This window comes from Cetorhinus maximus, chromosome 11 (genome assembly GCF_964194155.1).
Source record: "Cetorhinus maximus chromosome 11, sCetMax3.hap1.1, whole genome shotgun sequence".
NCBI lineage: Eukaryota > Metazoa > Chordata > Chondrichthyes > Lamniformes > Cetorhinidae > Cetorhinus > Cetorhinus maximus.
In genome coordinates, this window is record NC_135889.1 from 5152295 (window position 1) to 5176991 (window position 24697).

The window sequence follows — 24697 nt, forward strand, 5'->3', positions numbered from 1 at the left end:
CCTAATCACATGCGACATGACAATGAACTGATCACTTATCACTGTGCACCAAGACATCCTCATCAACAAATGAGAACAGATTTAAAAAATTGGAAGGTGATCCATATGATGATGAATTTCCTCAGGAACCCTTGGGGAATGGTATCTAAGCTGAGGCAAAACATCTGCCTTCACGAAATGTATTCATGATATTGTCCAATTTTCTAGATAGTTATTTTCCAGAATTATCTCCCCATTCACACCACAATCTCACTGGTCACTACTTTAATTTCCAGGTTTTGGGAGTCATGTGAGGGCTTTTATTAATGTTCAAAACCAGGGTTTAATGAGACTGATTCAATGTTAACCACGGAGCGTGGAAGACAATACCAGCTACGCTGTGGAAAGCTGTTGTCAAATAAATGAGGGCTAGAAGAGACCCATCTTTTAAACTCTTAATGGTTCCTTGTGGGACAGGAGGATCCGGAGCACTCTTGGGCTTGATTGGGAAACTTTGCATCTTCTGCCTAAAATTCCTCTCCTGTTTGCTGTCCAGTGTTTTAATATTCCAAGTTGATGATCTGTGACCTTCCATCTGGGAAGCTGGAGAAAATGTTGTTTCTTACTTACCTGCTTTTGTTGCTGTCTCTCTTTGTGACCTTGCTATTGAAATTCAACTTCATTTTTTTGTAAAGAATTAAATTAAAACTAGGAAGGAACATGTGCATCTGCTGTTTCATGCGCTCTCCTTCCCTTTATCTCACAGATGTTGCAAATTAAAATACCTGTTTCACTGATATTTGACATTAACATTGACCATTTCTAATTGTCAACAAAATACAGATTCGATGATTATTTGGCTTCAAAATGCAACAATTTTTGGAAAATTGACCCAAAACTTTCCAATAACATGAAGACATTTTTTTCTCAATATAGTGGAGGGCTTGGTTACTTTACTTTGTAAGCAGCTTTTTAGTGTGCAACATACATTGGGAAAATATTCTTTTTAAATTAGATTGTGTAAATTTGCATGGCAGAGGTCATTTGTCTTCCCAACTGAATAAGATGTGTGATATTGGCAATGAGAGAATGAATGAGAGACCAAAAGGAAAAAAGGTCATCTAAATAGTTCCATTTCCAATGAAGCATCCTGGAAGAGATCTTAATATTCTCAATCATTTACATGTGGTTACCTCTGATCCCCTTTCCTCTGCGCCTCTCTCTCTTGCCCTCTTTCCCCCTCTGTGTCCCCTTTGTTCACTTTGACCATGTGCTTCTCTCTCTCTTCACTCCCCAGGTGCTTCTGTCTCTTCTTTCTTCTATACCATGCCCCCCGTGCCTTATGCCCATACGAGCTCTTGTGAGAACGACCAAATGATCACCTGCTTGTATTCCTGGGCAGAGAGTTATCAGGAAGGTCAAAATAGGAGAAGCAGAATGAATTGTTACTGGATTTTCTTGATCTGTTAGATGAAGCTTTATAGTTAAGGAAAGATTGCAATATTGCATAATAATGCAGGTTATTTCTGAATTTGTGTGAGGTTGCAGATTGGCTTTGGAATGTTGTTTACTGCCATCAGAGGCTTTCAACATTAACTGATATTTTTCTCCTTTGGTCCCATTGGTTAAGTTTTGCTGGTTTGGAGTGGCATCAAAAGTAGATGTGGAGGGCTTGGTTACTTTACTTTGTAAGCAGCTTTTTAGTGTGCAACATATACTTATTGGCAAATAGAGGGAGAGAAAGAGAGACCAAAAGGAAAAAAAGGTCACCTAAATAGTTCAATTTCCAATGAAGCATCCTGGAAGAGATCTTAATATTCACTGGCGCACTATTCCAACAAGCTACCAATCCTTTCATCTAATACCAAATTCAGCACATATAGTTCTAGTCCTGCTGTGAATATACACATAAATCTTTTAGCATGTATTCAAATATTCCATTAACCATTAGACCAATGCATTATTAAGTTGGTTTGTTTTGTGGATTTCTGCCTTTAGATTTAAAGGTAAATCAGATTTGTGAAGGTGATCTTAAAAGAAAGCATCCTGTATTGTGATTCAGACTAGAGATTTTTGGTTTTTATTATTAATTCATGGGATGTGGGCTTCGCTAGCTGGGCCAGCATTTATTGCCCATTCCTAATTGCCCTTGAGAAAGTGGTGGTGAGCTGCCTTCTTGAACTACTGCAGTCCATGTGGTGTAGGTACACCCACAGTGTTGTTAGGGAGGGAGTTCCAGGATTTTGACCCAGCGACAGTGAAGGAATGGCGATATATTTCCAAGTCAGGATGGTGAGTGGCTTGCAGGGGAGCTTCCAGTTGGTGGTATTCCCATCTACCTGCTGCTCTGTCCTTCTAGATGGAAGTGGACATGGGTTTGGAAGGTACTGTCTAAAGAGCCTTGATGAATTCCTGCAGCGCATCTTATAGGTGGTACACACTGCTACTACCGTGTGTTGGTGGTGGAGGGAATGACTGTTTGAGGATGTGGTGCCAATCAAGCGGGCTTCTTTGTCCTGGACAGTGTCATGCTTCTTGACTGTTGTGGGAGTTGCACTCATCCAGGCAAGTGGGGAATATTCTATCACACTCCTGATTTGTGCCTTGTAGATGGTGGACAGGCTTTGGGGAGCCAGGAGGCGAATTACTCGTCGTAGGATTCCTGGCCTTTGCCCTGCTCTTGTAGCCACAATATTTATATGGCTAGCCCAGTTCAGTTTCTGGTCAATGGTAACCCCCCCAGGATGTTGATAGTGGGGGATTCAGTGATGGTAATGCTATTGAACATCAAGGGGCGATGGTTGGATTCTCTCTTGTTGGAGATGGTCATTGCCTGGCACTTGGTGTGTGAATGTTACATGCCACTTCTCAGCCCAAGCCTGGATATTGTCCAGGTCTTGCTGCATTTGGACATGGACTGCTTCAATATCTGAGGAGTCGCGAATGGTGCTGATCATTGTCCAGTCATCATTGAGCATCTCCACTTCTGACTTTATAATGGAAGGAAGGTCATTGATGAAGCAGCTGAAGATGGTTGGGCCGAGGACACTACCCTGAGGAACTCCTGCAATGATGCCCTGGAGCTGAGATGACTGACCTCCAATGACCACAACCATCTTCCTTTGTGTTAGATATGACTCCAGCCATTGGAGAGTTCCCCCCCCGATTCCCATTGACTCCAGTTTTGCTAGGGCTCCTTGATGCCACACTCGGTCAAATGTTGCCTTGATGTGAAGGGCAGTCACTCTCACTTTGCCTCGGGAGTTCAGCTCTTTTTTCCATGTTTGAACCAAGGCTGTAATACGGTCAGGAGCTGAGTGGCCCTAGCGGAACTCAAACTGGGTGTCAGTGAGCAGATTATTGCTAAGCAAGTGTCGCTTGATAGCACTGTTGATGACCCCTTCCATTACTTTACTGATGATCGAGAGTAAACCGATGGGGCGGTAATTGGCTGGGTTGGATTGTCCTGCTTTTTGTATACAGGACATATCTGGACAATTTTCCACATAGCCGGGTAGATGCCAGTGTTGTAGCTGTACTGGAACAGCTTGGCTAGGGGTGCGGCAAGTTCTGGAGCACAAGTCTTTAGCACTATTGCCAGAATATTGTCAGGGTCCATAGCCTTTGCCTTCAGCTGTTTCTTGATATCACATGGAGTGAATTGAAATGGCTGAAGACTGGCATCTGTGATGCTGGGGACCTCCAGAGGAGGCCGAGATGGATCATCCACTCGGCACTTCTGGCTGAAGATTGTAGCAGATGCTTCACTCTTATCTTTTGCTCTGATGTGCTGAGCTCCTCCATCATTGAGGATGGGGATATTTGTGGAGCCTCCCTCTCCAGTGAGTTGTTTAATTGTCCACCACCATTCATGACTGGATGTGGCAGGACTGTAGAGCTTGGATCTGATCTGTTGGTTGTGGGATTCCTTAGCCCTGTCTTATCATTTGCTGCTTATGCTGTTTGGCTTGTAAGTAGCCCTGTGTTATAGCTTCACCAGGTTGACACCTCATTTTTAGGTATGGCCAGTGTTGCTCCTGGCATGCCCTCCTGCACTCTTCATTGAACCGGGGCTGATCACCTGGCTTGATGGTAATGGTAGAGTGGGGATATGCCGGGCCATGAGGTTACAGATTGTGTTTGAGTACAATTCTGCTGCTGCTGATGGCCCACAGCACCTCATGGATGCCCAGTCTTAAGTTGCAAAATCTGTTTGAAGTCTATCCCATTTAGCAGAGTGTTAGTGCCACACAACACGATTGAGGGTACCCTCAATGTGAAGGTGGGACTTTGTCTCCACAATGACTGTGCACTTGTCACTGCTACCGATACTGTCATGGACAGATGTATCTGTGGCAGGCAGGTTAGTGATGATGAGGTCAAGTATGTTTTTCCCTCTTGTTGGTTCCCTCACCACTTGCCGCATACCCAGTCTAGCAGCTATGTCATTTAGGACTCGGCCAGCTCGGTCAGTAGTGGTGCTGCTGAGCCACTCTTGGTGATGGACATTAAAGTCCCCCACCCGGAGTACATTCTGTGCCCTTGTCACCCTCAGTGCTTCCTCCAAATGGTGTTCAACGTGGAGGAGCACTGACTGATCAGCTGAGGGAGGGCGGTATGTGGTAATCAGCAGGAGGCTTCCTTGCCCATGTTTGACCTGATGCCATGAGACTTCATGGGGTCTGGAGTTGATGTTGAGGACTCCCAGGGCAACTCCCTCTCGACTGTATACCACTGTGTCACTGCCACCTCTGCTGGGTCTGTTCTGCCGGTGGGACAGGACATACCCAGGGATAGTGATGGTGGTGTCTGGGACATTATCTGTAAGATATGATTCCCTGAAGGTGACTATGTCAAGCTGTTACTTGACTGGTCTATGAGATAGCTCTCCCAATTTCAGCACTAGCCCCCAGATGTTAGTAAGGGAGGACTTTGCAAGGTCGACAGGGCTGGGATTGCCCTTGTTGTTTCCAGTGCCTAGGTTGATGCTGGGTGGTCTGTCTGGTTTCATTCCTTTTTTATGACTTTGTTACGGTTTGTCACAACTGAGTGGCTTGCTCGGCCATTACAGAGGGCATGTAAGAGTCAACCACATTGCTGTGGGTCTGGAGTCACATGTAGGCCAGACCGGGTAAGGACAGCAGATTTCTTTCCCTAAAGGACATTACTAAACCAGATGGGTTTTTACAACAATTGACAATAGTTCCATGGTCATCATCAGACTTTTAATTCCAGATTTTTATTGAATTCAAATTCCACCATCTTCCGTGGTGGGCTTCGAACCCAGGTACCCAGAGCATTACCCTGGGTGCATTAGCCCAGTGACTAATGTGAGTGGAGTAATGCAAATACTTTTTTGATCCATCCATGAAGATTTGAGAGGAAGATTTCCTCTGGTTTCTGTTGGTAATATAAATGTAGGAAGATTATTAAAACTGTAAATGCATTCTTTTAGAACACTGACATTTAGCTTGGAAAAAGTGAATGCCAGAAATCTTCCAACTGCTCCTCCTGATGCTTCTTGAGTGCAGCAAATGTCTGCCTCCAGCTCATGGTTCTTAGAAGCTCAGGATTTTAATAATAGAAGGCAGGAGAAATTCTATTTTCCTTTTCAGTAGCAGAATTTGAATGTCAAACACTTTGAAATTGATGTTTTGGTGGAGCCAATGAAACCAAGGCAAGGGCAACAGTGATATGGGCCCTGTTTACTGTGGTATAGGTTACAGGTAGTGGAGTTTTGGACTAGATGCCAGTTTTTCAAGGGAACAGCACAGGGAGCCAGCAAGGACAATATTATTATAATTAAGTTTGGATGTCACAAAGATTTGGATAGTGCTAGGGTGGGTGTGGTCGTGGACCCAGCAGATGATGGTGTAATGGTGAAAATAGAGTTGGAAGCTCTGCTCAGGGTCAAATAAGTCTCATCAAGCTGAGTTTGAGCAAGCTATGAGGGAGAGGAAAGGAGCTGGCCGCTAAGGTTTGGGACTTATAGGTGAGATGAAATGGGATAGATTCAGTCTTGTTGATGTTTCAGTAGAATAAATTGATCAGTGTGGTAGTTGGATAATGGTGATGGTAGAGAAATAGGGCAGACTGTCAGCCAAGGTGAAAGCTGATTCCATTGCCTACAAACAAATTACGAAGGGCAGCTTGTGGGCATAAAAGTAAACAACTAAGATTTGGGTCTTGGGGAACACCTGGACCTGTGGGACATGGATGGAAATAGTTGAGGTATTGCCTTTATAAGGAAGGTAGGAGAAGGAGCTGAATGTATGTTTAAAATTCCATACACAGACCATAAGACTGAAATTGGAAGATTGGAATTGGAAGACTAAAAGGATCTCTTAAAAAGTGACATCCTGAAAAGAAAATATCAGCATTTTGGCCATTTGATCAGAGCTGAAAAGCTACAGAGATCTCTTCTAGAGGGCAAAGTAGAGTGCAGCAGAGAGAGGGGCTGACCTAGGCGTAGTTGGATGATGGACATCACGGAGTGGTTGCAGACGAGCTACAATGAATGTGTGAGGATGGTGCAAGGTAGGCGAGCATGACATACCACGACAACAGACCTCTTGGTAGGAATAGTTACAAGCAGAGCAGGAGCTGAACCAGTCTAGGATACAGTGGAGGGGAATGCAGTAATTAACTGTGTTGAATGCTATGGCATTGTCTTTGAGGTCGAAGCAGGATAGCATATTGTGGTAGAGATCACATAGAATACTGGCGACCTTGACCAGATAAATATTAATACTGGGGGCATGGCAGAAATTGTATCCAAGGAGTTTGAAGAGTGTTAGGGGAGGCTAGTTTGAAGCTGGGTGGTGATGCCACATTGGAAAGCTTGAAAGGAAGTGGAGGTTGGAGATTGCGTATTAGTTGTTGGCAGAGTTCAAGGGTGTTTCATTTGAGAGAGGAGTGATGGATGATGGCATTTTAAGATGGGGAGGAGGGAAGAGCAACCCATAGAAAATGTTGGTGAGCATTGAACTAAAGAAGAGTATTTATTTGTGTGATGGAGGCACATAGAAAAGTGCAGGAAGAGTTGAGGTGGAGTACAATGGGGAGGGTGGGGCTAAGGCATGCACCCTGTTTTATTTTTGGGTGCTGATGGTGTGAGGAGAAGGGTGAAGCGATGGAAGGGAAGCTTGTGATTGAGGAGTGCAGGGGTTGTCCTCTTTCTGCCAGGATAATTTGGAACAGTGACAGAATTTGCATGAGATGGGATTTTGCTTCAGATGATCAAACCAGATCAGGTGGGGACCAGCTGCACTGGTGAATCACTTCATTATTTAGAGAGTGAATTGTTCAGAGGAACAGTGGGGCAGAGATCAGGTTTTGGAGTAGTCAAGAACATTGAAAGCAGAGGCAAGGGAGCTATTGAACAGATTGACCGTGGCAGGTGTAGAGTTGAAGCTTGAGTAGTTTTAGAAGGGGTGCAGGATATTCTCCCCCACTCAGGTCAGAAGGGGATTATAGAGGCATGGTGGTGTAAATGTTAAACACTGAAGAAATCAAAGTGTTGTGTTGAAGAAAGGAAATGGCTGGGTCTCTTTGGCCATTTCATTATTCCTGTGAAATGTGATACGAGTATGAAAATGGTAAATGAATTTCAATATAGATAAGTGAGGTGGTGTATTTTGGTAGGAAGAATTAATGCGGCCGTATATTTCTTGGAATATAGTGCCTAAATAGGATAGAGTAGCAAAAGGATTTAGGGGGTTCAGATTCATAAATAATTGAAAAAAACAATGCAGTTTAATAAGGCCATAAAAATGCAAACAACACTGGGGCTCATTTCCAGAGGAGTCAAATTAAAAGGCAATGAAGTAAACTTAAATAGATTGGACCACACTTAAAAGTACTGTGTACAGTTCTTGTGTCTGTATTACAGAGGCACTGGGGAAAGTGGAAAAAAACTTAAGGATGATACTAGAGCTGAAAGGCCACAACAATCAGAAGACTAAATAGGCTGGCGCTCTTTTCTAGAAAAGAGAAGGCTGAGAGGTAACCAACTGAATGTCTTTAAATTTAAGAATAGGTTTAATCAGGTAGACAGAATATGTTTCCATTGTGGGGGAGTCCAAGGCTAAATATTGTAACTATAAGATTGTCAGCAGTCAATTCCATGTCATTCAGGAAAATCCTCTTTACCCAAAGTGTGGTTAGAATGTGGAGCTCCCGAGCACCTGGGCTAGTTGAGGTGAAATAGCAGGGATGACTTTTAAGATGAAGCTAGAGAAGTGCAATAGGGAGAAAGAAATAGAATGTGCTGAACACCTTTCATGAATTCAGGATGTCCTAAAGTGCTTTACAGTTTATGAAGTACTTTGAAGTATAGTCACTGCTATAATGTAGGTAAGCTGGTGGCTAATTTTCACACAGTGAGCTTCCACAAACAGCAATGTAATAATGACCAGACCATCTATTTTACGTAAAAGCAAAATACTGCAGATGCTGGAAATCTGAAATAGAAACAGAAAATTCCGGAAAAACTCAGCAGATCTGACAGCATCTGTGGAGAGAGAAATAGCTAATGTTTCAAGTCTGTATGACCCTTCTTCAGAGTGTGGCAGCTGACAATCTTTAAAATTCAGAATAGGTTTAATCAGGTAAACGGAGAGAGAATGTTTCCATTGTGGGAAAGTCCAAGGCTAAGTATTGTAACTATCCCTCTGACGAAGAGTCATATGGACTTGAAATGTTAACTCTGTTTCTCCCTCCACAGATGCTGTCAGACCTGCTGAGTTTTTCCAGCATTTTCTGTTTTTATTTCACCTTTTAGGTGTTGGTTGAAGGAGGCTCACATGGAGCATTAATTCTGGCAACATGGAGCAGTTGGATCAAATGGCTGTTTCTGCCCTGTGTAATAAAATGACTTAATGTAGCTCTAGCTGGTGCTTAAGCTAAATGTGCAGATTTATATGTGGAAAACAACTGCAGTTGCTACCCTTTTAACATTCTGCAATGGTTCAAAAAGGTTCTCGATTCTGCAGTGAAACTTTAGAAATTGGGTCAGACAGTCAGTTAGGCATTGTCATTTGACCTGAACGCAATTCAGATGTTTACCTGTGAAAGGACAATCATTGCTGAACCAGGAGTTTTGGAGCTCATGTTAGGCAATGGGAATTCTATTTTTTCAGGATGTCTTTTCTCTTTCATCCCTTAAAACAAAGAGTTAATTTCAGGAGACATCTCCCAGTACCATCTAATAAATAACAAAGATTTAAAGAACTTTTCTTTGTTTCTGTTTGCTTATATGGGATGATTATGTAAATAGTGAGTACTCCAGACTTTGGGTTGTAATGCTGTCAGTATCAATTTGCTTATAGTGATTAACAACCAACAAGTTATACAGCTGCCTCTGCACATTTTCTCTGGTCAGCAATGTTGTCCAAATGCTAATTTTTTTTTGCCTCAAAAAGAAATGATAAAATCGTTAGCTGTATTTCTTCTCCAACATTTAAAAAAATAATTTTAAATTGCTGTTGAGTGATGCACCATTTTAAGATCTGCTTTGCACTATTTGCAGTTGGAGAAAAGAAGTAACCTTTTTATAACATCATTAATTGTGTATTTTTTCATATTTCACTTAGAGATGATAGGATGATTTCATCACAACATGATAACCAGCTGGTGTGCAAAACAAAGGGACATGTTAAATCTGCAAGTCATATGACTGAATTGTTTATCCTTTGTATTTCTTTGGGCAGCTCTTTTGCATTGTCATGTGAACATTGCTACAGGGTGTAGCCCAGTGCTTTTGTTGCCTGGTTGTACTATTACATAATTGTTTCAGATTCTTCACTGCTTGTTTTAATTTACCCCAGTACAACAGTTTAAAATGTGCAAATTTGCTATTGTAAATGAGTTATAATTATAAATGTTACATTTAAATCTCCTTTTGGGTTCATTAATTTATTGTTAGAAAACAGAAACCAGAAGAAAACATTTTTTTAAACTGTTGCCATTCATTGTGTTGCAATGTTACATAGCATGGTATTTTACTTTTTAACAGGTTTTGTGCCAGGCCAACGTGGGACCTTTTGCATTTTGCTCATGATGAAATTGAGTGGGAGTGGTTTTATTCAGGCACTTGAAGTATTCTTTCAGTAACAACGACTTGCATTTATACTGCCTCTTTAATGTAGTAAACTGTCTCAAAGTGCTTCACAGCGGTGTTATTAGAAAAAAATTGACACTGAGCCATTTAAGATTTGTAATTCTGTAGCACATCTGCCCTTCAAAGCCCTTTACTGCCAATTAAGTACTTTTGAAATGTGGTTACTGTCATATTGTAGGAAACACAACGACCTAATTTTTCCACTGCCAGTTCCACGAACAGCTATATGATAGAGACCAGATTTTTTTGTTTTAGGCATGTTGATTCAGGGACATTAGGGATAACACCACTGTCCTTTTTCAGAATAAATGCAATCTTTTACGTTTACTTGAATGAGCAGAAGGGGCCTCAGTTTAATGTCTTGCCTGAACAATAGTACCTTCAAGAGTACCCTTAGTACTGCACAGGAGTGTCAGCCTATACTTTTATGCTCAAGTCTCTGGTGTGGGACTTGTGTACACAATCTTCCGACTCAAAAGTCAAGAGTGCTATCAATTGAACCATGGCTAGTATAAGGAGACATTAGGAAATGTGACCAAAACTTGGTCAAAGGAGTGGGTTTTAAGAAGCATGTTACAGAGGGTAGGGAACTGCAGAGCCTTAGGGAGGAAATTCCAGAGCTTAGGACTGTAGCAGTGAATCACCAATGATGGAGCGATGAAAAACACAAGTCAGAAGAGCACAGAGATCTCTAAGGGTTGTAGGGCCAGAAGAGATAACGGATAAGGAGGAGTGAAACCAGTTATTGATTTTCATAATTGAGTTCTTTGGTCTACACTTTTGCTTGCACGTATCATTACACTACATATTTATTTCAGCAATAATTTTATTTCTTGCATTGAGATTATGAGAAGAGTTTTGAAAGCATGGAAATCCTCAGGGAAGGTGGAAATCTTCCAGGAAGGCTGAAATCTCTGTCTCCCAATAATAAAGCATCAGTTTGTTTTTGGTTCTTGTGCTTACTGATTTTTTAAAATATATTGATCAGCCTGAAATAGCCAAAATTCATTAGACCTTTTTTGCAATTTAAAAAGTCCTTTTTCTGATCATAATTAACCAGAATGTCTTTCCCAACAGGTTCACAGTTGGAAGTGCATTGAACAAAACGCTTAGTTTGGAAAATATTACCTTGGCTGCAGAAGAGGATGCTTTACTGACCAAGACTTTATTAATCTACTAAGTTTGTATGTATTCCTGGAGTGTTGGAGTTCCTGTGGGCTGTCCTTTTAATTGTTTGGAAAATTTGACCCATTGCCATTTGCTGCAGCAGTGGACTGTCAAATGATGACCTCACAAAGCCATTCAGGTAAGCCATTTTTAATATTTATCTTGTGCTGTGTGTAATGTATGGTAAAATTAAAACAGTAATATAATAGTTCCTCTGGGATGATGTGATTTGATATAGTGATGAAGCTATACAAAGTTCCCTCCTGCACTAACCACCTACCCAGTCACATCTAGTGCAGGTTTTCTGCTTCTGATTAATATCTAGTGATTCCTGTTGCAAGTGTGTGGATCTTCTGTGAGAACAGATTTGGGCTTGGTTGTGATGCCTGTTTACTGGGCTTAAACATGTACTTATAGGGTTGTTGGCAATTGTGGAGGCTTAACCCAACCTGAGGCCATGCCGTCAGGGAGCAGGGGAGGAAATTGTCAAAATCTGTATGGTACAATGCTGCTTTTTAAATAATGTCGTTTGAGTGGAAAACTGCTACATCAGACCTATCTCCATAATATTGTGCCTGTTTCTGAAACAAAAAGGTATTCATTACTGTTACAAACAATTCATAATACATATTATGAAGAAGTTGTGGTTTCTTGGAGTATGCCCTGCAATTAGACTTGTGCCAAATGCTGCTCAGTAAATTTGCTATGACCATTAGTGTCTTAATTGTCCTTGCAGCAGATGCTGAGGTTTCTGACCTCCCAAGACCTCTGATTGCTGGATGTGCACTTCATAGAGGATTCCCATGTGGTCTCAAAACTAGTTAAAAGATCTTAACCATGTTGAAGAAAGAAATGAAATAACTTGCATTTATTTGAGTACTTGGATAGCCAGCTTCCACTGCCTGCTTTCACACTGACTGTATGCTCTAGCTTGATTGGTTTTCAGTAAGTTCCAACCTTTCTTTTTTGTTGACTGGAATACTGTATGTAATTCAGCAAATGGTATAGAGCTAAAATAGATAGTTTTGAGGAAAGGCAGTAGAGGAAACTTATATCGTGATTCTAATCTTTTGGCTGACAATCTGCATAATCAGGCATGAGGTGTGCATTGGATCTAGGGTTATCTTTGATTGACCTTATGGTTTATGTAGTGAATGCTCCTGTGAAAGCTGGAATGCCTCCAGCATACCTTGTCTTTACTTTTGCCATCCATTACACTTACAAAACCCCCATTCCATTTGCTTTTTTATTACATTGAAAATATAGTATTCAGGTCAGTTTGGCTGGATATTGCTGGAAAAACAATGGTGTGTTAGTGAGCACTTTATTAACATGCAAAAAGGCCAGCAAGTTGAGGGGATTAAGAGATATGCATCTCAGGAACTTGCTGGTTGAGATAGAAACTGTATCCCACTTTTAACTTGTGTTATTTTTAATAACTTGCTGGGCTTGTGCATCAATTGCCCATTAAACTCTACAGAATGTAAAGGCTGGAATTTAGTACCTTATCTTTTAACAAACTGATAATTGTTCATACAATGCCAATTAGCCTCTGTTTCAGAAAAGGATCAATTTAAATTGTGCAATCCCATTCCTGCATGTAATCAATTTGGAGATTTAAAAAATGTAAAATTTTAATTTTGTTCTTGTTTCCTTTCTGTCTCTCTTCTCTCAACACAGTATTTTCCTCTATTTCCCTTTCTTGATCTGCTTTGGCTCTATTTTACTTTATTTCCTTCTCCATCATTCCTGTTTCTTTCTCAATTCTAAAATCTCTTTGGTTAAGGAGATCTATTTGGTCCTGCCATTCACTAAGGTCCCACATGTCCCATTACCCCCTCTACGCAATTACAAGTTCAAACTTCCAGCTAGTTACAGTACAAAAATATTTTGAGCGAAAGGTGCAGAAAAAAGTCTTAACAAATGACACACGTGGAGAGATGTGCCACTTTAGCAAGGTTTGGCACATTGCCTTCTGTAGGGAGCCATGGAAACTTAGACAAGAATAAAGATATGGACTAAACTGTGGTAAATGGATTTCAATCCAGGCAAATGTGAGGCCGTCCACTTTGAGCCTTAAAAAGATAGAGTATTTTCTAAATGGTGGAAGCTAGAAACTTTGGAGGTCGGAAGATTTTGAGGGTCCAAAGATTAAATTATAATGAGAGATTACACAAACCATGGTTGTATTCCTTGGAATTTAGAAGGTTAAGGAATGATTTGATCAAAGTTTTCAAGATATTAGGGGAACAGATAGGCTAGATAGAGAGAAACTGTTTTGCTAGTTGGGAAGTCTAGGACTAGAGGACGTAGTCTAAAAATTAGAGTCGAATCTTTCAGGAGTGAAATTAGGAAACGCTTTTTTATACAAAGATGGTAGAAGATTGGAACTCTCTTCTGCAAATGGCAACTGAGGCTAGATTATTAATTTTAAATCTGAGACTAATAGATTTTTGTTAATGAAAGGTGGGCAAAGACAGGTATATGGAGTTAGGTCGCAGGCCATCCATGATCTTTTTTTCTACTGAGGACAATCTTAAACTCCTCTCCCCTCCACCTTCATCTCTAACTATAAGCATGAGGGGCTCATGGTCTTTGCCATTAAGATAGCGACAATCCGATCAGCTACCTCGCCATGTCCCCCTTCCACTTTCCCACCTGGCCATACGTCCTTTTGCCCTAGCCCTGAACTCTCACCTTTCTCTAGTTTGTCGCCTATCTCTCCTCATACTTCTCTAAGCTCAACTTGTCCGTGAGATCCATCTCCTGTTTCTTTGATCCTATTCACACTAAACTGTCTTTTCAGATGATGTCCCTCTCTCGTTCAAACCTGCCATCATCATCCCTCGTCTCAAAACCAACCTGCCCCCTTGCAAACCACCATCCCATCTCTAACCTCCCTTTCCCCTCCTAAAGTCTTTGAACGTGTCGTCGCTTATCAAATCTTTTCCTGTCTTTTCAGGAACTCCATGTTTGAATTCCGCCAATCAGGTTTCCAACCCTGCCACGGTACCAAAACGCCTCTTATCAAAGTCACAAATGATAGCCTACGTGACTGCGACAGAAATAAACTTTCCCTCCTCGTCTTTCTTGGCCTGTTAGCAGCCTTTGACATAGCTGACCACACCATTCTTCTCCAATTCCCCTCCATTGTCATCCAGCTGGGTCGGACTGCCCTCCCCTCCTTTTGGGGAGATGGTGGCATAGTGGTAATGTCACTGGACTAGTAATCCAGAGACCCAGATTAATGCTTTGGGGACACGGGTTCAAATCCCTTCATGGCAGCTGGTGGAATTTAAATTCAATTAATAAAATCTAGAATTGAAAGCTAGTTTCAGTAACGGTGACCATGAAACTATCATCAATTGCCATAAAAACCCATCTGGTTCACTAGTGCCCTTTAGGGAAGGAAATCTGCCATCCTTATCTGGTTTGGCCTATATGTGAGTTCAGACCCACTGCAATGTGGCTGATTCTTAACTGCCCCCTGAAATGGCCTAGCAAGCCACTCAGTTCAAGGGCAATTTGGGATGGGCAACAAATGCTGACCTTATCAGAAACGCCCAGATCCAATCAAAGAATGAAAAAAAACCTGGTTCTGATTACCTAATTGGAGCCCAATTTTACCTAATCCCTTGCAATGGCTTCCCTTCCTGCTCCTGTACTGTTAACCTCTGGTGTTCCTTAAGGATCTATCTTTGGCCCCCTCCTATTTTTCATCTAGATGTTGCGCTCAGCGGCATAATCCGAAGATACAGCGTTAGTTTTCACATGTACACTGACAACAGACACCCAGCTCTACCTCACCGCCACTCTCCTGACTCCTCCAATGTTGCGAACTTATCAAACTGCTTATCCGAAATCCAGTTAAATCCATTTCTTCCAGTTAAATACTGGAAAGACTGAAGCCATTGTTTTTGCCCCCGCTCCAAACTTCGTTCCTTAGATACCGACTCCATCCCCCTCCTTGACAATTGTCCAGACTGTTCACAACCTTGGTGTCAAGTTTGATCCCAAGATGAGCTTCGGATGACCGATTTGAACTCCTGTAGCATCGCCTGACTTTGCCCAGTCTCAGCTCATTTACTGCTGAAATCCTCTTCCATGCTTTTGTTGCCTCTAGACTTGACTATTCCAATGCAGTCCTGGCCTGCTTCCTACGATTTACCCTCTGTAAACTTGGCGTCATCAAAAACGCTGCTTTCTGTGTATTAACCTGCACCAAGTTCTGTTTCTCTATCACCCCTGTGCTCACTGACCTAAATTGGCTCTCGGTCAAGCAACGTCTTGATTTTAAAATTCTCTTCCCTAATTTGAAATCCCTCCATGACCTCGCCCTTCCCTATCTCTGTAATCTCCATCCAAGATATCTGCGTTCCTCTAATTCTGGCCTCTTGTGCATTCCCAATCTTAGTTGCTCCAACATTAGTGGCCTTATCTTTGGGGGTCAAGGCCCCAAGTTCTGGGATTCTCTCCCTACTTATTTCCGCCTCTCTACCTCACTTTTCTCTTTCAGGACACTCCTTAAAACCTACATCTCTGACCAAGCTTTTGGTCATCTGACTTAATATCTCCATATGACTCTGTGTCATATTTGATTTGTAATCCTGTGAAATACCTTGGGCTGTTTCATTACATTAAAGGTACTAAATAAATACCAGTTGTTGTTGAATGGTGGACAGGCTCAAGGTGCTGAATGACCTACCCCTCCAGTTCCGGTGGTCCAATTCTTTTTGAGTATTTATTTTATTTTTTTATGGGATGTGGGTGCCGCTGATGGGGCCAGCATTTGTTGCCCATCCCTAATTGAACTGAGTGACTTGCTTGGCCAATTCAGAGGGCAGTTAAGAGTCAACCACATTGCTGTGGGTCTGGAGTCACATGTAGGCCAGGCCAGGTAAGGATAGCAAATTTCCTTCCCTAAAGGACATTGCCTTTTCTTTAGTTCACAATACTGTAAGTAAATTTATTTGGTAAATGAATACAAGGATACAACAATCGTGTGTTTAGTTTCTGGTAGTTGCTGAAGAGGCACCAGTGAAAACAGTGCTGAGTTCAGAGGAGAATACACCCTGCAGTGGAGAGAGGAGGAGTTAAATGCTCTGTCTTTTGTTATCCTAAATGTGACTGATCGCAGACAGGGAGCTCTGAACGAAGCTGGAAGTGGTTGAAAATCCCTGGTGTATGTATGTGCAGCAAGCAGTGTGCTGAAGGGGGCTGAGAGCTGCCCATTTTCACAAGGTGTTGGTCCGCTTTGGGTTGGACTGTCCCCGGGCACACAGCTGGGGGCGAAGTGGGACAAGCTGGCCACTCCAGGCCCGGCGATCCCTCAATTCCTGTGGATGTGAGTCAGTGATTATTATCCCAGTAGAGAAGCGCTGGCACTGTCCTGGGCACGAGTGCGATGGAGGTACTAGAGTGAGTAGCTCCGCTTTTGCGCTTGCATCGGGCCCAACCACAGGCAGATCCAGATTTTGAATATATACATTATCCCCTTGGCATACCGTGGGTCCTGCTGGAAGTCACACGTCTCGAGGCTGACAGTCGACCTCTTGCAGGTAGTCGTTTCCTGCTCCATTGTCAGATAGTACATCATCCCTGCCACCACCTGCTCCTTGGCATTAATCAATCTCCTCATTTTGCTCAAATGGAGGTCGTTGGACCATCGGTTGAAATTATTGACCGCAATCCGGGCCACCCCCCTCCTCGTCCTCCTCCTCCTCCCCCCCATTCACATCAGCTGGTGAGACGCTGCCGGGCATGGTGCTATCTCCGGCCTGGAGCAGGAGGAGCAGCATGGAACAGCAGCTTCATCCCCGCCGCCATCTTAGTGAACCAGATGGGTTTTACAGCAATTGATAGTTTCATGGTTACCATTACTGAGACTAGCTTTCAGTTGATTTGAACCCATGTTCCTGCAGGGTTAGCCTGGGCCTCTTGATTACAAGTCCTGTGACATCACCACTACGCCACAGTCTCCCCCCTTTATGCCAAGACTAGTTAAAAGCAGGTGGCTGGCAACAGCAGAGAAGTTACAACATAAGACTCATAAAGAAAAAAGCACAAATAAATATGATTGGCCATTATATTTTGAATGAGTTGGTGAAAATCTGTAGTAAGCTAGTGGCTCTTGAGATGAAAAGCTGATTTGCTTCAAAAATCTTTTTAAAAAAAAACTAGCTGATAAATTTAAACAGTTGTGCTTGTGTGTATATTCTGACTTTTTTTCTTGGCATTATAATCACTTATTCAACATTGAAAGTAAATAAATGTGGGCAAATAATGGACACTTCAGTGCAACCAAGTACTCACTAATGCTTTCAGGAGAAGGGAAGAAATAATAGAAAGGTGGGTTAGAAAGTATAAATTTCCCCTTACATTGTAATAAACCTTTCAGTCGTGAAAGGAGGTTACATTCTGCTGGTTATTCGTGGCTGGTTCCAGTAGTTTGACAGAAATTTTGAAGGTTATACAGGTGTCATGATTTGTCATTTGTTAAAGGTATTTACTTTGAATTCCAGAGCTGCAGAGTGGATTGTCTTGTTGTCTTTGACTATTGAATTAGTTGTCACCACTTTTAGAACTTAAATGCTTTTGTGGCCTATGTTTATGTTGCATTCTCTAACTTGATCATCTTGCATTATGTGTAAGTATCATCTTCTGAAGGAAAATTAGCTAATTTGAACAAGACTTTTTACATGGCACACACAAACCATGTTGAATACAAGTACAGCTATTGTTGCCTACTTCTGCAGTTTTAAGATCAAATACAGAAAGGCAATTGCCTGAAAATAATTCATGTCACATGACAACAGAGGAAGTTGGTAAAGTTGAGGCCTGGGCTTGTGTCCCAAGAGAGTCTGGGTTTGAATTCTAGTTCCAGAATGACATAACTGCCTTCCTGTCAGCAGGTTTCTTGAAGTGGTATTGGTGGCACTTGTGGTTAGGTCCTTGATTTCCTGTTGGTTTCACTGCCTGACTGAAGGGGGCCAGCAATGGCCACCTGTAAGAGTGGGAGAAGAGAAAGAGAGAAAAACACACAACAGCTGTTTTTGTGATGATGCAGACTTTTCTTACAAATGAATAATAGCAGCTTCAAAGACATTTATAGCTTTAGATAAATGAATGGGTTGCAATGATTTATAAAGAGTACACTGGACCACATTTTGCTGTAGCATGGCATCTAACCACGCACCTGCTGTTTGTCTGAAGTTGCTGTGCCATTTGCGCATAAACAACAGCGTGCGCCATTGGCCTCACCGTTATTTTGACAGTAAAATCTGGCCCATAATATGTATTGAGCAAAAATCTGGCAAAGTGCTGACACTTTCAGAGCTTAGTACAGGTTTCAGAAAGATGCATTCTGGTGACACATTTCACCATTTGTCTCAAGCCATAAGGGAAATAGAATCTTAAATTTTTGATCATTCAGTTAATTTCTGAGAGTATGTATATCACCCTGTTGTCATGATTTGTGGTTGCGCTTGTTTGTCAAAATTTACTGTTAGAAATTGCTATGTCAACATTTCAAAGTCCCTAGATGACTCATGAAGCTAGTTTTTTGCATGTAAAGTAGTTTGTTTCATTGTTTTGTCGTGGGAAATTAATTTGCATATGTTTTGTATATCCCAATTTTGAAGTGGCAACCTGTAAAAACGTGTTGATATTCAGGACCATATTGAAATTTAAGATGCCTCCATATCTTATTGAACAATGAATTTAAAATGAAGTTTGGATCGGTAGGTTTACAGAGGATTATTGTGAAGTTGTTCATACAGCTGTGTGCTTTAGTATTTTTAAGTAGATAGAATTAATTCTGATAATTCCAACATATTACTTTATTTTGCTTTATTGCAAAACTAATTATGTTTTTTCAATGTAGATCCATGCACATTTTCCCATTTTCAAAACTATGCATGGGTGTTACCAGTTGGTAACGTTGAGTCTTGCAGTCTGTTTTACCCCCCATTTGACTGTTTCCAGTATTTCAGCAACTAAGCATTGATGGCGAACATTGACACCTTCGCAATGGAAGCTTTTCATGGAATTCCTTCAAGCACAATATCCACTTGTTCCTGAATCAATTTATTTATTCTTTAATAATATACCAAAAAATGTTAAATGGTTTTAGTTAGCTCAAGCTGGTTTTATTATTTTTGTGCAATTAATTGCTTAATTGAAATTAGAATATGCGATAGATTGATTCAAGAATCTTAAATGCTATATGCATGACTTCTGGATTGTAGCGGGTAGGACTGATTGTAGCCAGGAGTTTCTGTAGGTGTAGGTAGGTGACCACAATATAGAAGAAGCACAAACTATTCAGCAAGACAAAATACCATGTCAATGAGTTAAAGGGTACTTTTTACCATAACAAACAGACAGCACTGCTTTTAAAAATTAATTACTGTTGCTCTAACTGTTAGAGTTTGTAGTCAGACACCACACGAAGATTCCAGTCACCAACTAGGCTCAGGTGAAGTCCATGTAGTTGTGATTTCCAGAATGAAATTGCACTAGATCAGCACGTGAACCTGCAGAATAATGGATTTCGACCACCAAATGTAACAAACCAAAATATTCAGCGTCGATTGAAATATTACAAATATGCTAAAAAGGAAGTCTCAGAAGAAACCTAATTTTATTTAATGTTAAAGGGAATTTATATAATTTTTGCAAAAAGTATTAGATCTATTCTGTGGGGACAGAATGTAATAAAATGTCTTAGAATTAATTTGCCAAGAATAGTTTTTAGTTATGTAGTGCACATGTCTAACCGTGGAAATTATATTTATTGTAGAAATGAAAAGGCTTTTGTATACATTAAGGCATTTGTGTTTATTGTACTTTGCAGCATTGAAGTTTTGGGTGTGGTTTTCAGAGATGAGTTATATTACCATTTTGATCGTGTCCTCCATTATATGCCTTAGCCATATGGCATATAAGAGATCAAAGTTGAACAGAGTAGGAGAGAAGCTGTGATAAATCAAGAAGTAGGATACGAACAGTATTACAAATGGGTAATAAAAAGCCAGCTTGTGGCAATTTTTCAGTAAGTTATAATGGTGTGAATATGAAAGTTTTATATTCTTGAACTGTGGAAAAACAATTGAAGATTTTGCTATTCCATATTTGTGTTGTCTAGAGAGACAATTTGATTGATATTAAATAAATGCAATTTCTTTCTTTATGCCTTTTATGATCTCTAGGTATTCCAAAGTGCTTCACACTAATGAAGGATAATTTTAGGGTGATGTTGTGGTGATTACAAGTCTGTCACTGGTGGAAGCCAAATTGAGGGTTAAATTAATGTTATCACAAAAGATGCAGTGCTGAAGCCTATTGGCTTAGTTTGATTTTATTTTCTCCCTCAAGTGAATATGTTAATTAATCCTTGTGACAGCACGATTATGGATTATAAGTGGTGTGGAAAGCTAAGTGAGTGGAAGAGTTCAGAACTTCAAGGTCCTGAGAGAATTATTAAGGATTGAATCCATGAAATTATTTGCAACTACCCATAAGTGTGAAAGAAGTGCTAGAAGAGCTTCAGTAGCTGTGTAAATCGTGATCAGTTTTCCCAGGCAAGGAGAGGTGGATTGGGTGTGTATGGGGAGTTAAATCCCCTAAAAGTGACATCAGGTCAGGACCCTGATGTCATCTTTCCCTCTTCCGGCTTTCTCCTGAGTGTATTTGTAGGCGTGCAGGGGATCCCCATGCAGTTGTCACGCAAAGCACTTCTGTTTAGCAAAGGATTCTGCATTTAACAAGCAATGGACCTGTTTCTTGAACTGTGTGGAACTCATCAAGGTCACTGAGATGAGCACACAGCAGGAGGTGTTACTTCTGTGTAACTGGTAGGCTAGGATGCCTTTGCTCAATGAAACTGAAGAGCTGCAGCCGTGGCCAAGTGAGAGGTTGTTGCTCACGGTACTCTTTCATAGATGGTGCTTTCAGTCCTTGACAGGTGATTGCTAACCTCTTGGAACTCACTTCACTTGTCTTGTCCTTCACTTCCCTTCAGCTGCATTTCCCTGCTGCCACCCTTCATTGGGGCATGGGAGTAGATCTTGCACCTCTGACAAAGAGCAAAAGGAGCAGCAATGCCAGTGGGAGCAACACCAGCACATTCAACATTCTAATGCCACTCCACATGGCAGATGGAATGAATACAGGGATCTAGATGCAGTAAGGAGGGAACCCCACCGTCCCAAAGACTGGCGGATCATATCAAACAGCATGTCCCTTTGGTTGTTTGCAACAGGCAAAGTGCAGACTGTATCCGACCAGCCTGTGCTTGCAAAACTCGAAACATAGGCCTGATTTTTTCACGCGTCGGGCGGGCTCGCTAGGAGCAGGCGGGGGCAGTCGGCACCGCACCACCATTTTATGCAGGGGGGCCAATTAAGGCTCGCCCAGCGTAATACGTGAGCGGTAGTGCTCAGCGCTACCTGTGTGGGTGGAGGGAGGAGGGAGAGTGGGAGAGTCGTTGTCAGTGCTCTTCTGTGCATGTGCGCAAAAGAGTGCTTCAATCACCCTGAGGCACGGAGCTGCCTCAGGGAGATTAAAGCGCTTTTGAAAACAAAATCAATAAAATTTAATGAAACATGCCCCCTCAGATGGGACATGTTTTTATTTTTCAGGAAAACTTTTTATTTAATTCATAAAAGCTTTAGGAAACCTCACCCTGCTCGTGGATGAGGTTTCCTAAAAAAGCGTGAAGGCCGCTTGAATGGGCAGCGTTAACTTGACAATTAATTTGTTAATGGCCTTAGTAGGCCTTTCAATTATCGCCAGGCGCGCAGCTGCCAAACGAAACATCGCGAGACAGCACGATGATGTCGGGACGCGTCGTATTATACGCTGGCTTGTCGGGCCTGCCCCGCATGCCGACTGAAAAGTCCTGGTCATAGTGTCCAACATTAGATATGATCCTGCGGTTGGACAGCATTTGCTAAACAATCTTGATTGTGCCAAGAATTACACTGACAACCAATTTAAAATTATCAGTCGGGCTCACTTGCGTGTGCCAGAAGCTACACACATTCACACACAGGGCCCGATCCTTTACAGACAAAAGGAGCATGACCACGCATTGCAGCTTTTTCAACTAAACAAAAGCTTGGGGGATAGTCATTCCCTGGTTCATTCCCCAGGGCAATGCCTTGACTATTCAGGGTCAACCTGCCTGTTTTGAATTCAGACGAAAGCTTGTCAGGTAACTGTTCCCTGGTGCATTCTCCAAGGCAACGCCTCTATCAATCAGAGTCCACTTGCCAACCAATCCGCACTCTTTTCTCACAGAGTATAAATTGTTGTTCCCTTTACAATTGGTATTCTTGCAAATCTGTTCTGATGAGTGCAAGATGAAAGGTTTTGACGACATGTCTCTTTTTTCAGCAATGCTCAAGTTTTTGTATCCAGTTTATGAAAAATGATAGATGTGAGCTGAGCTTCACTCCATCCCATTTTTTTCGTGTACCATAGGGATTTTACTGACAGGGTTTTTTACTCATGATTTATATTTAGAATTGTAGATAAGTGCTTAAAATCTCATCAAATTTGAGCGTTGTAGTTATTATGACTTCTAATTTGTACTGTATTATTTGAAGCAGTTCAGTATTTGAAATGCTTCAGGACTATAGTAGTGTTTGCATTGAAGCAATACTGCAGTGTCCAGCTGCTTGGCTCTTGTCAGTGAAATTGGGGTTTTTCTTTTCTTTCTTAATCTTTATTGCATGCTTTCACAAGAGATATTTTGTGATTACTGTTGGAGATGTGCAAGGTCTGCAGAGGGAGTGCTAATTTATTCTTCTCCTTCCAATAAGAGGAGAAACATCTCTACAGCGCTTACCCTACCTAGATTGGGAATGTTATATGTGGCTTTTTAAAGTTAGATACAATAGGTTGGGTCTGAAATATTTTCATTTTTCATCCAACCTTGGTGCTTTCTTATTTTCATAGGTTGAGAAGGGTAGTGTGAGATTGAGTCACAAACAAGATTCTATATAGGAAGGAAAGCTGTTTTCAATATGTGATGAAGCAATCAATGGCCTATAAATTTGGCTGTGAACTGCCTGTTTTGTGCCCGGGCACTAGCAAGCCAAAACAGCCCCCAATATGGCAGTCCTGTAGTGTGCTGCATGACATACTGGGAAATGAAAAACAATTAAGCATGCATTGTCCATGCCTGTAGTCTGCATTGGATCTCTTATTCACATATGCAAAGGGGTTGAAGCCAGTTTGATTGATTTTGTTCTAGAAAACCATATCTTGGGACCAAAAAGAAGTGTAAAGCACATCTTCCATGTGCCTTTGAAATGGACTCACCTACCTCTTAAGTTTATAGAATGGAAATTACCCTTCTTTGAAACAGTCCTGACCAATAAAGGAACCCAGCAGCAACAGTACACTATCTGCGCATGCTGAAGAATCCATATGCAATTTTGGCAGTATGAATATGGTCAGTTGTTTTTACCAAATGTACTGCATGTTTTCACATCATCACTCCTGAGAAAAATATGCAGCTTTTATTTTATTGGATTAAAGGCTATAAAAATGAGTTTATATGTGCAATTTTAGGTCTCCTGTGTTCACCTGAGGCAGCAGAGCAGTGTAACTTTGTTCATTTTTTTTATGGAAGTATATTGACCAAACACAAGTTGTAGTATTTTCTTTTATCATTTAGCTCTTTCTGCACCACAAGCTGTAGCACATGTTTACTCAGCAAGAGGCCAGGCAGGTGATCTGGTTCAGGAATTTCCACCAGTACACCATAGCTAGCTGCTGGGAGTATGCTAGAACAATGCAGTGAATGGTCTTTTTGGAAGGTTGTGGTGCAGGAGAAGTAAAAGTTGTATTTTATTCCATGTTGCAGCAAAGAGATTGGTGACTGTTATCCTACATTCAATGATGTGCTTTTTTTTAAGTGCATTAGTCTTCAACTTTGTAAAGCCTTAATTTTCTTAACCTGTTTGGAAAGTGAAAACTATTTAAAATTTTTAGAAACAACTTTTTTTAAAAAGGGAAAGTTCAAATTCTACAGTGTTTATTTTTGTGCAAAAGAACTGGAGAAGGTAAAAAGAAAAAAATACTGTTTGACAGTTTCTGTTGAGCTAGGCCTTTAATGCAAATTTACTTATTATAACTGATCTTTACAATTTGTGTTTTTGTTTGAATGTAATTGAAGCAATTGTACAGACAGGCATTACATTGCTACCATTTTGATCAAGTTGAGTGCACATTGTTGCAATAAACACAAGTGACAGAAATGGCTGAATTTTAAACTAAGGTTTCGGGCCTTTGCTTTAACAGGCAGCCATTACAGTTTTTAATCATATGATTGAAGAGGTGGAGATGAGGGTAATTACCATTCTATGGCAAAAACCTCTGGATTCCATTCCGGGCATTCATTTTATGCTGAAGTGCTGGATC

General features: G+C 41.2%; 1 protein-coding gene across 1 annotated transcript in view; it reads left to right on the forward strand.

Annotated features, from left to right (window-relative positions):
* hdac4 (histone deacetylase 4) overlaps positions 1-24697 on the forward strand; it is a 458769-nt gene that overhangs the window by 14808 nt on the left and 419264 nt on the right. Inside the window, exon 2 of the mRNA XM_078551420.1 lies at positions 11177-11405. Within this exon, the coding sequence (XP_078407546.1) occupies positions 11381-11405 (25 nt within the window). The 5' untranslated portion in view covers positions 11177-11380. The remainder of the gene's footprint in view (positions 1-11176; positions 11406-24697) is intronic.